The 12,315-nt window shown below is 38.0% G+C and overlaps 1 protein-coding gene across 2 annotated transcripts in view; it reads left to right on the top strand.

Annotated features, from left to right (window-relative positions):
* CPQ (carboxypeptidase Q) overlaps positions 1-5,119 on the top strand; it is a 358,351-nt gene extending 353,232 nt beyond the window's left edge. Inside the window, exon 7 of one of the 2 annotated variants that reach the window (XM_032858649.1) lies at positions 4,644-5,119. In XM_032858649.1, the coding sequence (XP_032714540.1) occupies positions 4,644-4,807 (164 nt within the window). In that variant the 3' untranslated portion in view covers positions 4,808-5,119. The remainder of the gene's footprint in view (positions 1-4,643) is intronic. The other variant, XM_032858650.1, reaches the window with a different exon arrangement.
* Positions 5,120-12,315: the final 7,196 nt, after the last annotated feature.

Raw genomic sequence — 12,315 nt, 5'->3', positions numbered from 1 at the left:
ACTAGGGTAAAGGAAGAAGGTATGGCTGTATTAAGTATTAGGAAAAACTAACTTCAAGAAAAAAAGCATTACTAAAAATGAAGAGGATAACTACGCATTAATAAAGATGTTCAATTTACCAGGAAGCTGTAACTCTAAATTTGTGTGCCCCTAATAGTGTAAGTTTGAAATACATAAAAAAAGAAACTGCTGGAACTGCAAGAAAAAAAAAAATCCAAAATCACAGAGGGACAGTTTCACATATCCCTCTGAAAATTGATAGCTCAAATAGAAAATAAATCCGTTAGGTGTTAAGAGATTTGAAGAAACAAGCATGATCTCACACATATACACAACACACAGGAATCACATTCTTTTTTTTTTTTTAAAGATTTTATTTATTTATTTGACAGAGAGAGATCACAAGTAGGCAGAGAGTCAGGTAGAGAGAGAGGGGGAAAGAGGCTCCCCGCCGAGCAGAGAGTCCGATGCGGGGCTCGATCCCAGGACTCCGAGATGATGACCTGAGCCAAAGGCAGAGGCTCAACCCACTGAGCCACCCAGGCGCCCCAGGAATCACATTCTTTTCCACACATGGAACATTTGTAAAAATGGATCACACAATAGGCCACAGAGAAAATCTCAATGGATTGAAAAGAATCTGTATCATATAACCTGCATTCTCTACCAGTTCAATTAGAAATCAGTAACGAAAAAATAAGGGAACCCCATGCATTTTAAAAATTAGAAAACACATTCTAACTTATGTGTCAAAGAAAAAATCAAACCAGGAATTGGTGAATATTTAGAACTCAGTGTTCTTGACAATACTCCTCAGAGTTGGTGGGATATAGATAGCTGAAGCAGCAATAGGAGGAAGATTGTAGCCTTATTGCTTATGCTGGAGACAGAACACTGCAAAGCAATAAACTGAACATTCACCTCAAGATGTTAGAAAAAGAAAAGCAAAAGCAAATAAAGTAAAAAGCAAATTTTTAAAAAAGCAAATAAGGAAGAAGGAGGGAAACAATAAATATGAGTAGACATCAATGGAAGGAAAACCACTCTATAGTAGAGTGTTCAAAAAAGTTGTCTTTATTTTTTCTTTTTCTTTTTTAAAAGATTTTATTTATTTATTTCACACAGAGACACAGCAAGAGAGGGAACACAAACAGGGGAGTGGGAGAGGGAGAATCAGGCTTCCCGCTGGACAGGGAGCCTGATGCAGGGCTCCATCCCAGGACCCTGGGATCATGACCTGAGCTGAAGGCAGATGCTTAACGACTGAGCCACCCAGGCGCTCCCCCTGCCTTTTTTTCCAAAAGACTAATAAGACTGATGAACAAAAAAGAGAAAAGACACTAATAACTAATATGGAGAATGAAAAAAAGTTCATTCCTATACACACAGACATAAACAGAGATAAAAACAGGATATTACTGGTAATTTCATGCTGATTATTTTGATTTTGATTATTTTGAATATTTGGGCAAAACTCACACATTCCTAAAAAGTATAATTTCCAAAGTTAATTCAGGAAGAAATACAAAATCCCAGTAGCCCAATAACCAGGATAGAAATCGAATCATTAGTTAAAATATTTACCGTAAGAAAATTATCAGACTTAAATGGGTTCTTTTGGGTTTTGTTTTGTTTTGTTTAGATTTTATTTATTTATTTGATAGAGACACAGCGAGAGAGGGAACACAAGCAGAGGGAGTGGGAGAGGGAGAATCAGGCTTCCTGCTGAGCAGGGATCCTGATGCAGGTTTCCAACACAGGATCCTGGGATCATGACCTGAGCTGAAGGCAGACACTTAATGACTGAACCACCCAGACACCCAGATGCCGGGACTTAGATGGTTTTGTAAAGAGTTCTACAAAAACAAAAACAAAAAAACAAAAACAAAACAAGCAGACAAAAACAGGAAACGAATCATTCGAATCTTACACAAACTGCTCCAGAGTGTACAAAAGAAGGAACACCTGCCTTTTAATGAATCAGATATATCCTTGATGCTAAAAAAGGATAGCCACAAACAGAAAATGTCGTTTTTTTAAATGTATAATTTACAATTAGCGACAAAAAGTATAAGCCTTGGAGAAAAGATAACTAACAAAAGGTATGCAAGCTGCATCACAAAACTTTAAAGATGCTACAAAAGACTTCAATAAATAGAAACATTTTCATGGATATACACCATTTTCATGGATAAGAACACAATATCCTAATATATAGATGTGAGTTCTCCTGAAATTGATATGTGAATTAACACATTCTCCATCAAATTCCAAGAATATTTTTTATACAATTTAAAAATGATTCCAAACTTCATCTGAAAGATCAGTTAAGAATAGGAAGACATTCCTGAAGGGGAAGGAAGAGAAGTTGACAGAATTTGCTCTGCCACATTATAAGACGTGGAAAGCAGTAGTAACTAAGCTACTAGTAGTAATTAAGATACTTCTTATTCTTAGCATCTAAAATATTTTAAGAATTCCTACAAATCAATAAGAAAAGATAAATCTATTGAAAATGGGCAAAAATAATTTCACAAAAGAGAAAACATAAATGACAAAAATACGTATATGAAAACATGTTCAATCTCATTAATAATTCTAACAAAATTAAAACCGTAATGAGATAATATTTCATACCCACCAAATTAGCAAATATTAGCCTGACAAGAGCAAGTGCTAGAGAGGATGTAAGACAAGAGGAGGACTCAGATACTGACAGCAGAAGTGCACATTGAAAAGGGCAGCATTTTAGAATTACACGATAAAATTGAGCATACACCTACTCTATAGCCCAGGAATTCCATTCCTTTATTTAGATGCTAAAGAATGCTGCTAGCAACATATACTAATAGAAAACTGGAAGCAACCTGAATGTCCATCATCAGGAAAATGGATAAATAAATACAATGAAATAATATACTGCAATAAAGAATGAAAATACTACAGTTAAACGTACTGAGTGGGAAAAAGCAAGTCACAGAAATATATCTGGTGTCTATGTTTCAAAGGCAGACAGTGTTAAACAATTATTTACTTATTTATTTGTAATGCCATATAAACATACAGTGAGACTATTTTTTAAAAAGTCAAGGAGTGTTTAACACACAAGCAGAATGGAAAAATGGGTACCTCTGGAGGGAGGAAGGGATTGGCAAGGGGTGGAGGAACTCATAAAATGGGCTTCAGAGGTACTGGTAATATCTTCCTTGCACTGGACTGTGGACATACGCGTACTTTTATATATTGTCACCCATCATGATACACACTTGCGTTCTCTGCAACTTTATGTGTGTGTAGTTCACGATAAGACAGTACGTCAATAAGTTAGTAAGGCCAGAGGATAAAGAACTGCATTTGGAATCCACAAACTGGGCCCAGGAGGTTCCTAAGGTTGACTAAGGGGTGGCAGAGACTCCCCAGGGCTGTGGTCCATGGTGGAAGCTAGAGAAAAGCTTCACTAGAGAAAGAAGAAAGCTGGTAAGTGGGGCAGAGGTACCTGCTAATGCCCTTGGAGGTTGTTGGGAAATTTTATGGAAAGTATCATATCCTTCCCTCCATGATTTGAGAAGAAACCTTGAGCAAAAGAGTATGGGCTTTCTTTTGTATCCAGGAAGGTACATAATTTGCACTCTGGCAGATACAAAAGCAAATGTTATCTTTTCTTTTTTTAAGATTTTATTTATTTATTTGACAGAGAGAGATCACAAGTAGGCAGAGAGGCAGGCAGAGAGAGACGGAGGGAGGGAAGCAGGATCCCTGCTGAGCAGAGAGCCCAATTCGGGGCCAGAGAGCCTGATTCGGGGCTCGATCCTAGGACCCTGGGATTATGACCTGAGCTGAAGGCAGAGGCTTTAACCCACTGAGCCACCCAGATGCCCTGCAAATGTTATCTTTTTATAAATAAATAGGATATTTGTATCAGTTACTTAAATAAATGTTTATTTTCTTTTATGTGGCCAATAGTCCAGAAGTAGGCATTGGAGAGCCTGTTCAGTGGCCCAGCGATGTTTTCTAAATCCAGGCTCCTTTTGTCTTTACACTTGGCCCTTTTTAATGTGGGGGCTTTTAGCCCCATGCACTTCCAAACTTTTTATCTACTTTTTTTTTTTCATCTACTTTTAACACAGCACAAGGGCACTTTCCTGACTGTTGTTGGGAAAGTAAAGACTTTCCTAGAACTCTCCTAAAGCCTGCCACTCATATCCTTGTAGTAAGTATGGTGTCCACTTGGCCATTTCTTGCTGCCAGACAGCCTGGGAGAGTAATGATTTTGCCATGGTAGCCTGCGCAGTAGGAGCAGGAAGAGTGAAGTGGGGAAGAGTAGTTTCTGAGCAGTGGTTTCTGAGCAGTTCTTCCACATCTCTGTCAAAATACTTCACTAAGAATTCTTCCTCTTCCTGAGATCAAGAGCCTCTTACGATGTGTCTCCATAAGAGTTTCTAAATCTCAGGAAACAAACTGAGGGTTGCTGGAGGGAAGGAGGTTGGGAGGGATGGGGTGGCTGAGGGATGGGTACTGGAGAGGGTATGTGCTATGGTGAGCGCTGTAAACTGTGTAAGATTGATAAATCACAGACCTGTACTCCTGAAGCAAATAATACATTATATGTTAATTTTAAAAAATTCTTTCTCTTTCCTTCCCAGGAGCCAGTCTAGTTGATGACCTCTATAAATATTTCTCCTTCCATCACTCCCATGGAGATACCATGACTGTCATGGATCCAAAGCAGATGAATGTGGCTGCTGCTGTTTGGGCGGTTGTCTCTTATGTCATCGCAGACATGGAGGAAATGCTGCCCAGGTCTTAAGAACAAGCAAGCAAGCACTTTTGTCCTTTCTGGCCAGGAATTCTAGGAATGCAGCTCCAGGAAGTCCCTCTTCAACTAACAGTTTGATCTCACCTGATCCATTTTCAGAGCATAATACTTTCTCATACTTTCTGTTACCATCTTTCTCAATACTTTCCAAATTCTCTGTTTCTAAAGGAAGAAATGATCCCCACTCCCACATACAGTCAAAATATGGTAGGGATCACAGTGGGGACCTTTCTTTAAACCACCTGTGAAAATTATTGTTTCTACTTTGAAAGTAAATACTCAATAAATATTTGGAAGATCTCTGATTTTCATGTGTGTGTTCATAAACATTGAATCAAATACAGTGACACCAATTTTTATGTTTTTTTTGAAGGAGTCGAGGAATGCAAAATTGTAGTATGGTATTAATTGAATGTGTAGAGGCATTTGGCTTTCTAATTTGTACATTTTCATCTCACTAGAATTTTTTAAATGAAATGTGAGTTTTTTAACTAACAGGAAAAAAAAGATGTCACCATTTGGAGATAAAAATCAAGTATATATAATCTAGTTGCCTTACTAAACATAAGTACTAAGGCCTATCACCAGGTAAGTGATGATAATATTTTACATTTATGTTTTACATATTTCATACAGTATTTCTATGAAGTTGGGGCTTATTCCCATTTTTCTGTTAGTGCAGTTGTGACCCAGTGAGGCTAACTAATACTTACAGAGCCTAATAGAGCAAAAACATTGATCCTTGCCCACTCTGGGAACAATACCTACTGTTCTTCCCACACAATGTCCAGTATTCAGTTAAAAAAAATTTTTTTTAACTGCAAGAAAAAACAAGTGCATAGTCAAGAGTTAAATAAGAGAGCCAGACTAAGAGATAAGCCAGAGGCTGGAACTATCAGAGGGGACTCTAACATAACTGTGACTGATACATTAAAGATCCAGGACGACGTGTATGAACAGAAGGAGAATTTCAACATAGGGATGAAAACTATAAAAGAGTCAAATGTCAATGCCAAAATAAAAAATATAATAACAGAGATGAAGCATTTCCTTGTTGGGTGCTTTAGCAAACTGAACAAGGCTGAGGAAAGAATAGATGAACTCAAAAATAGGTCAATAAAAATTGCCCAAACTAAAGCACAAAAGGAAGAATTAGTGAAGGAAAACAAACAAGGATCAGAATGGAGCTTTCAAAGGACATGGAGATGCAATATGGGGGTTTTGGGGGGTAGGAAAAGAATAAATGAAACAAGATGGGATCGGGAGGGAAACAAACCATAAGAGACTCTTAATGTCACAAAACAAACTGAGGGTGGTGTGGGTGGGGGAGGGGGGTATGGAGAGGGGGGTGGGGTTATGGACACTGGGGAGGGTATGTGCTATGGTGAGTGCTGTGAAGTGTGTAAACCTGGCGATTCACAGACCTGTACCCCTGGGGCTAATACATTATATGTTTATAAAAAAATTTAAAAAAAGAATGGAGCTTTCAAGAGTTGTGATCTAATGTGTATGTGGTCTAACATACATGTAATTAGGTATCAAGGGGTCTAACATACATATAATTAAATATCCAGAAAGAGCAGACAAAGTATCAGTTTTATTAATGGTAATAACTAAAAGAATTGGCAGATACAATAGGTCTTTCATTTCTGGCAAGGCAGCAAACTGGTACTTTGACCCTTAACCTGAAAACCAAAAATTCTGGATACCATCTGAGAAACACTTTCTTAAATAAATGAGTTAACTGGTTAAAAGGCAAAGAATGTTAGACAAAAAACTAAGTGAAGGGAAGAACCAAGAGGGAGACACAGAACATTAAACCAGCTTTCTCTCTCAGAAAATTTGCAGAAGGTGGCAAACTTCACTTCCATTTTCGCTGCCTTTCAGGGCTCAGAGGACTCTAGACAAATCCCAAAGCCTGCCATATTAGGGATACTAGAGAACCCCCAATAAAACTGAGACCTCAAAGGATTATACATCAATACTATGGTGAACCAAAAATAAATTTGAAGACTGCAAGGTAAATTACCATTATTGAATAAGTGGTAAGTGAGTGTCTGAAGAAATTCCCATAAATAAAGCTATAATAAATATGAACTCACAGTCAAAAGAAAAAAAAAAATTTTAAAACAGAGAACCATGACATTCTGAGCAAAAACAAACTTAAAAAAAAAATAAAAACCATAATTAACCTGCAATGTCCTCTGATACTGGAATTTTTAGATTGAGAATTTTCTAAACTCTATTACATTCAAGGAATTAAAAGAAGAGATTGAATGGAGTAAGAGAGCACAGGGCTATAAAAAGTGAACAGTCATATTGAAAAAAACAAAAAACAGAACCTCAAGAAATATAGACAACTGTAAGTGAAATTTAAAAATTAGTTTAACTGTAGATGAGAGAATTCATGAACTGAAAGAATAACGAAACTAATGAGAATTTAGCACAAAATGAAAAAGATATGGAAAATATGAATGAAAGGTTAAGAAATATGAAGGATAGAGTTAGTCATCTAATATATATTTAATCAGGGCTGCAAAATAGAAAAAGTAGGATGAAGAAATATAATAAATGAGAAAAAATAGTATAGAACATAAGAATAAGAAGAAATAATAAATGAAAATCTTCCAGAAATAATAAAATAGATCAGTTCACATAGTCGAGAAGCCCAGTGAATCCCAAACAGCAGAAATGAGAAGAAATCTACATGAAGACATGTTGTAGAGAAACTATCAATCACAAAAGAGAAGATCTTTGAACTAAGAGAGAAGAGATGGATTGTTTTAAAAGGAGCAACAATTAATAACAGCTAACTTCTTAGTAATAGCAACAATGCAAAGTCAGAAGACATTGGAAAGATATCTTCAATGTGCTAAGAGACAACAATTATCAACCCCAAAATTCTATGCTCAGCAAAAGTACCATTCAAGAATGAGAACAAAATAAGGATATTTTCAGGTAAACCAAAACAGAGTTTACCACCAGCAGATCTTCACTAAAGAAAATGTGAAAATGTGTACACCTGGCAAAATTCTATGGTCCTAGAGTGAAGACAAGAAATGAAGAGTCTGGCTCCACACGAAAAATCTATGTGTGATCTTTTAAGGCCAACTACAGGCAATTACAAGGGCTTTGCCTGGCAGGCCTCACAGAGGAAAGCTATCCTCCTCACGTAAGATTTGGTATATAGCTTATCGTTTTCTGAAGGGAGCTGCGGTCAAGGACTTGACCTCTGGGCCAGCCATGCTCATAAACATATCCTCATTTCAAGCCCAACATCTCCATTCAGAGGCCTCCTTTCGGGAATCTTGACTAAGATACTTTTGTCTACTCTGACTCAGTTCTTTCCACTTTTGGCCCTATCTCCTCCCTCTCTCCTTCCTGGCCCCACCCCAAGTCCATAAAATGGTGGGTGTCTTTTTTTCAGAGCTCTTTAGCAGGAAGATTTCCCCCAATCTATGCTGATTCACCTGACTCTTGCCTGGCGCCATTCTGTAGGGGAAAATGAAACACTGGGAAACTGGTGCCTATCTTCGCATCTTGTTTACACTGTCTCAGTGAATAATAAAGGCATTATTGTTAATATCATTTTGGCTAATTGTCTTAATCGATCACCTCAGTCTGGCAGCTCAATAGAAATCAAGAGCAGAGAGAGTGGCAAACATTTTAAACAAACATGAACTAAATAAAATAATGCAATAATCTAGAATTTGAAAAGAAAGAAGACGCTTGGCTAGAAAAACATAAATAAAAAGGGAAGTTACAGGAATTAGTGTTCTAAGGTCCTTGTATTGCTCTAGCAGATAATATTAGGTTTTGCTAAGTTAAATATAAAAGTTAAGTCTTCTAGGGTAACCACAAAGGAATAGAGGAAGAATGTAAAACAACCTCCCAAAAAATGGAGTAAGAAAAAAAAAGGCTCAATAAATTTGTTATCATATTCGGTGACCACAATGGGCTAATCAACTAAAAAAATGTAAGTTTGGAAAGTAAGTGACTTAATGAAATGAAGAAATGACCATTAAGTGACCATGAGCCACAGAAGAAATCATAATTGAAATTAAAACATTTCTACAACTGAATAATAGCATAATACACACACGCTCCCAAACCACCTCCACAACAGAACTTGAAGAATTCAGATTTAGGGGAGGGGTAAGGAGACCCTCTGCAGATCTCTCGCATTCTCGCTCTGTGAGGCTCTCTCTTCTCTAAGAGTGTATCTTGTGAACTCCAGCTACTTTGGCCTTCCAGAAACATTCAGATCCCTCTTCTCAACTCACAGTGGGCTGGCCTCTGCTTGGGTTTCCCTTCTCTGAACTGGAAATGGAACTGTAACTGGAACTCCTAAAGCAGTAATCTAGGGCCAGCATGGAGCTCACCCCATTTGTTTCCTGTCTCTTAGGCACCATATTTCCTCATGTCCACTGTCTTGTTTCATATGCTTTATTTGGATTTTTAATTGGTTAATACCCAAAGACAAGTCTGGTTCTTGTTACTTTCGCTTGGTCAGAAGTGCATATCAGGTCAGTAATTTCTGTCCAATGTATACAATCATATTTATTTTATGTTTTGTACATTTTTTAAAATATATTTTTTAAGATTTTATTTATTTATTTGACAGACATCACAAGTAGGCAGAGAGGCAGGCAGAGAGAGAGAGAGAAAGGGAAGCAGGCTCCCTGCCGAGCAGAGAGCCCAATGCAGGGCTTGATCCCAGGACCCTGGGATCATGACCTGAGCCAAAAGCAGAGGCTTTAACCCACTGAGCCATCCAGGTGCCCCTGTTTTGTACATTTTAATTCATTCTTTTCTCATGACTTGATTCCAGTTTGGGAATGTGGATTCTCAGGGATTTCACGAACTGCCCAAAGACTGAGATTAAAAATAAATGGCATCTGTGAATTATCAGAGCCCATTACCTATATCCTAGAAATGGCTTTTAGGAAGTGGCTCTTATTACATCTTTTTGCCTTTCCCCAGAGAGTTGTTTATTTCCCTAGGGACTAAAAAGAGAAAAATTACCTAAGGCCAAATGGTATAAGAAATGGCCCTACCATTTCCTAACTGGTCCCCTTACTGCTGCCTTATTGGAGGAGTATAGAGGGGCTGGTTTGGGAGACCATAAATATGTGCAGGCAGGGGAGTGTGTTGGTGAGAGTGGTTATCAATAGCACCGGTAATATAGGAGAAATACAAGAGAGTTGGAAAAATAAAAGGGTGGAAGAAGGAATCTGAGAAAGAACCTGAACATCGTAATTGCTTAGGTCTACCAGATAGTCAGGGAGCCTGGCACATACTATTGAGTAACTATAGCTATATGGGATTTTTTAGTAGCATTATCTTACTTTCCATAAATTGTTGTAAAATGAACCATTCATCTGCTAAGAAATGGTGTATCATGTGAGTGGTGCCCTGTTTCCTGCACATGCAGCAGCTTTCCAATTTGACTTCAGGGTCAAGTTGCTTTTCTGATTCATTTGGCTGAGTAGACTTAAGTGCAAATTGAGAAGAGAATCCCATTTAAATATTGTGTAATGTGAAAAGGGTGAATTCTGCAACAGAAAAAGGAGGGGATTCAGGGAAAGGAGGTCAATTGCTGATTGTGCCCTTGACATCGTTAAGATGCGGCTTCGAGGGTTCTGATGCGTCTGCGAATGATTTGGAGTTTAGGTTCCCCGGAGTGTTCCACCTTCCTCACAATAATTATACTAATGACGCCAAGAGTGTTTTGAAAATCCTCATGCTTCTCCGCTGCATACATTTCATCACTACCTAGTCCTATTTGCTCAGTAAGCTCCCTTCATAATAATTCGAGATGCTTCCCATTTACCTTGAGTAAATATCAAACAGATCTTGATATCTATATCTGTCTCATGAAATATACATTCTCTCTAACTGTGCCCAAATGATTAATTTACTGCTATGTGATGATTAGCATAAAAATCTCATCACCACATGAGATAGAAATGTTATCACTAATTGCCGTTTGAAGTGAAGAATGTTTTTTGCATAGAAATAAATGATGCATGCTTACTTCTCAATTTTCTGTTAAACCAGAAAACCCAAGACTGTTTTTGGAGCAGAAAAAAATTACCTTTGAAGTTTTTTTGTTTTGTTTTGCTTTTTCCTTTTCTCTCCCTTAGAGTTCAGCAAAGAAATGGAACAATATTGTTATGAAGTTTGTACACAAAATAAGATAGATGAAGTCAGTTCTCATCAAAGCAGGCCTTCCAATCAATCAGTCACTCAACTTCAGGCAAAGACCTTTTCCCTGGACATTAAGGCTTCCCTGTGGCCCTGAAACTTGACAAGTAAACACTCAGATATTTGCTGTGTATCCTGAGAGTATTCAAGTTCTTGAGAGAACCTGATGTTCTTAATACCATCAGTGGTCATTCTGGGTTTGCTCAGCCAGCCACACAACTATCTCATAGGTTGCTGGGTGCCTCAGAAAGCCGTGTTCTATATTCCAGATTTAAAGAACATTACCTGTCCCTCAGATCTTGATGACTTAGTCACACCCTCATCCAAACAATTCTCTTAATTCTAAGTACCAGCCAGTCTATCCCAGAAAATGTAATGTAATGTAATGTAACATGAATTTTCCCCAAGATCTGCCTCACCATCCAAATCATCATCACCATTATCACTGATACCCCCCCACCCCGGGCCAATTATACTACTAAGAATTTTACGTGTATTTACTCATTTAATCTTCACTCAATGCAATGACATAGGTCCTATTTTAATCCCCATTTTAGAGATGAGAAAACCTGGATATACAACACATAAATAACTCTTCCCAGGTCATAGAACTAAAAAAATATGACTGAAATCTGAAAAATTCAAACCCGAATATCCTGCTCAAAAAAATTATCTGGATAGCGTCCCTTCTAGCCTTGACCGTGTAGATAGATTGAGTCTAACTGTTGCATTTTCATTTTAAGGAATAGCAAGGGCGGCTTCAACAGTGCCATGCTTTGGCCCAAGAAAGAGGGGCCTTGTGCTTTTAGAGGACCCCACATATCACAAACACATACCAACAACAAACTTATTGAGGGATGTATGGGTGCTTCAGTCACTAGGGATTTGGTGCTCAGCTAACACAGCATGGCCCGTGACTCTGAGCCTTCTCTTCCAGGCTCCAAGGAAGCACTGTTCCCCAGATCTTGCCTTTGTGGGAAGACTGTACCTGAATATTGTGAGCATAGACACTGCCTAAGAGCACGAAGACTTGAGGAGCAGAAATAACTCAAGAAGGAAAGGCAAATTCATTAACCTGTCAAATGCTTCTCAGAGAGCATGAAAGCAGTAGATTCTGGCACTAATGAGCTATTGTTTCCCACAAGTGTTGAGCATTTTTTCTTGATTCTTGCCGTGTCCCAATTTGTGGTCCTGAAGGTACTCAGGGCATTCACAACAGTTATACCTGGTGACATATCTGCCCTATTAAATAACGCATATTTAATTAAATATATGCCCGTTGACCTAGGTGT

This window comes from Lontra canadensis, unplaced genomic scaffold (assembly GCF_010015895.1).
Source record: "Lontra canadensis isolate GAN:19392208 unplaced genomic scaffold, GSC_riverotter_1.0 scaffold15, whole genome shotgun sequence".
Taxonomy (NCBI): Eukaryota; Metazoa; Chordata; class Mammalia; order Carnivora; family Mustelidae; genus Lontra; species Lontra canadensis.
The sequence above is the reverse complement of the archived record's forward strand: the minus strand, read 5'-3'. Positions and strand labels throughout refer to the sequence as shown.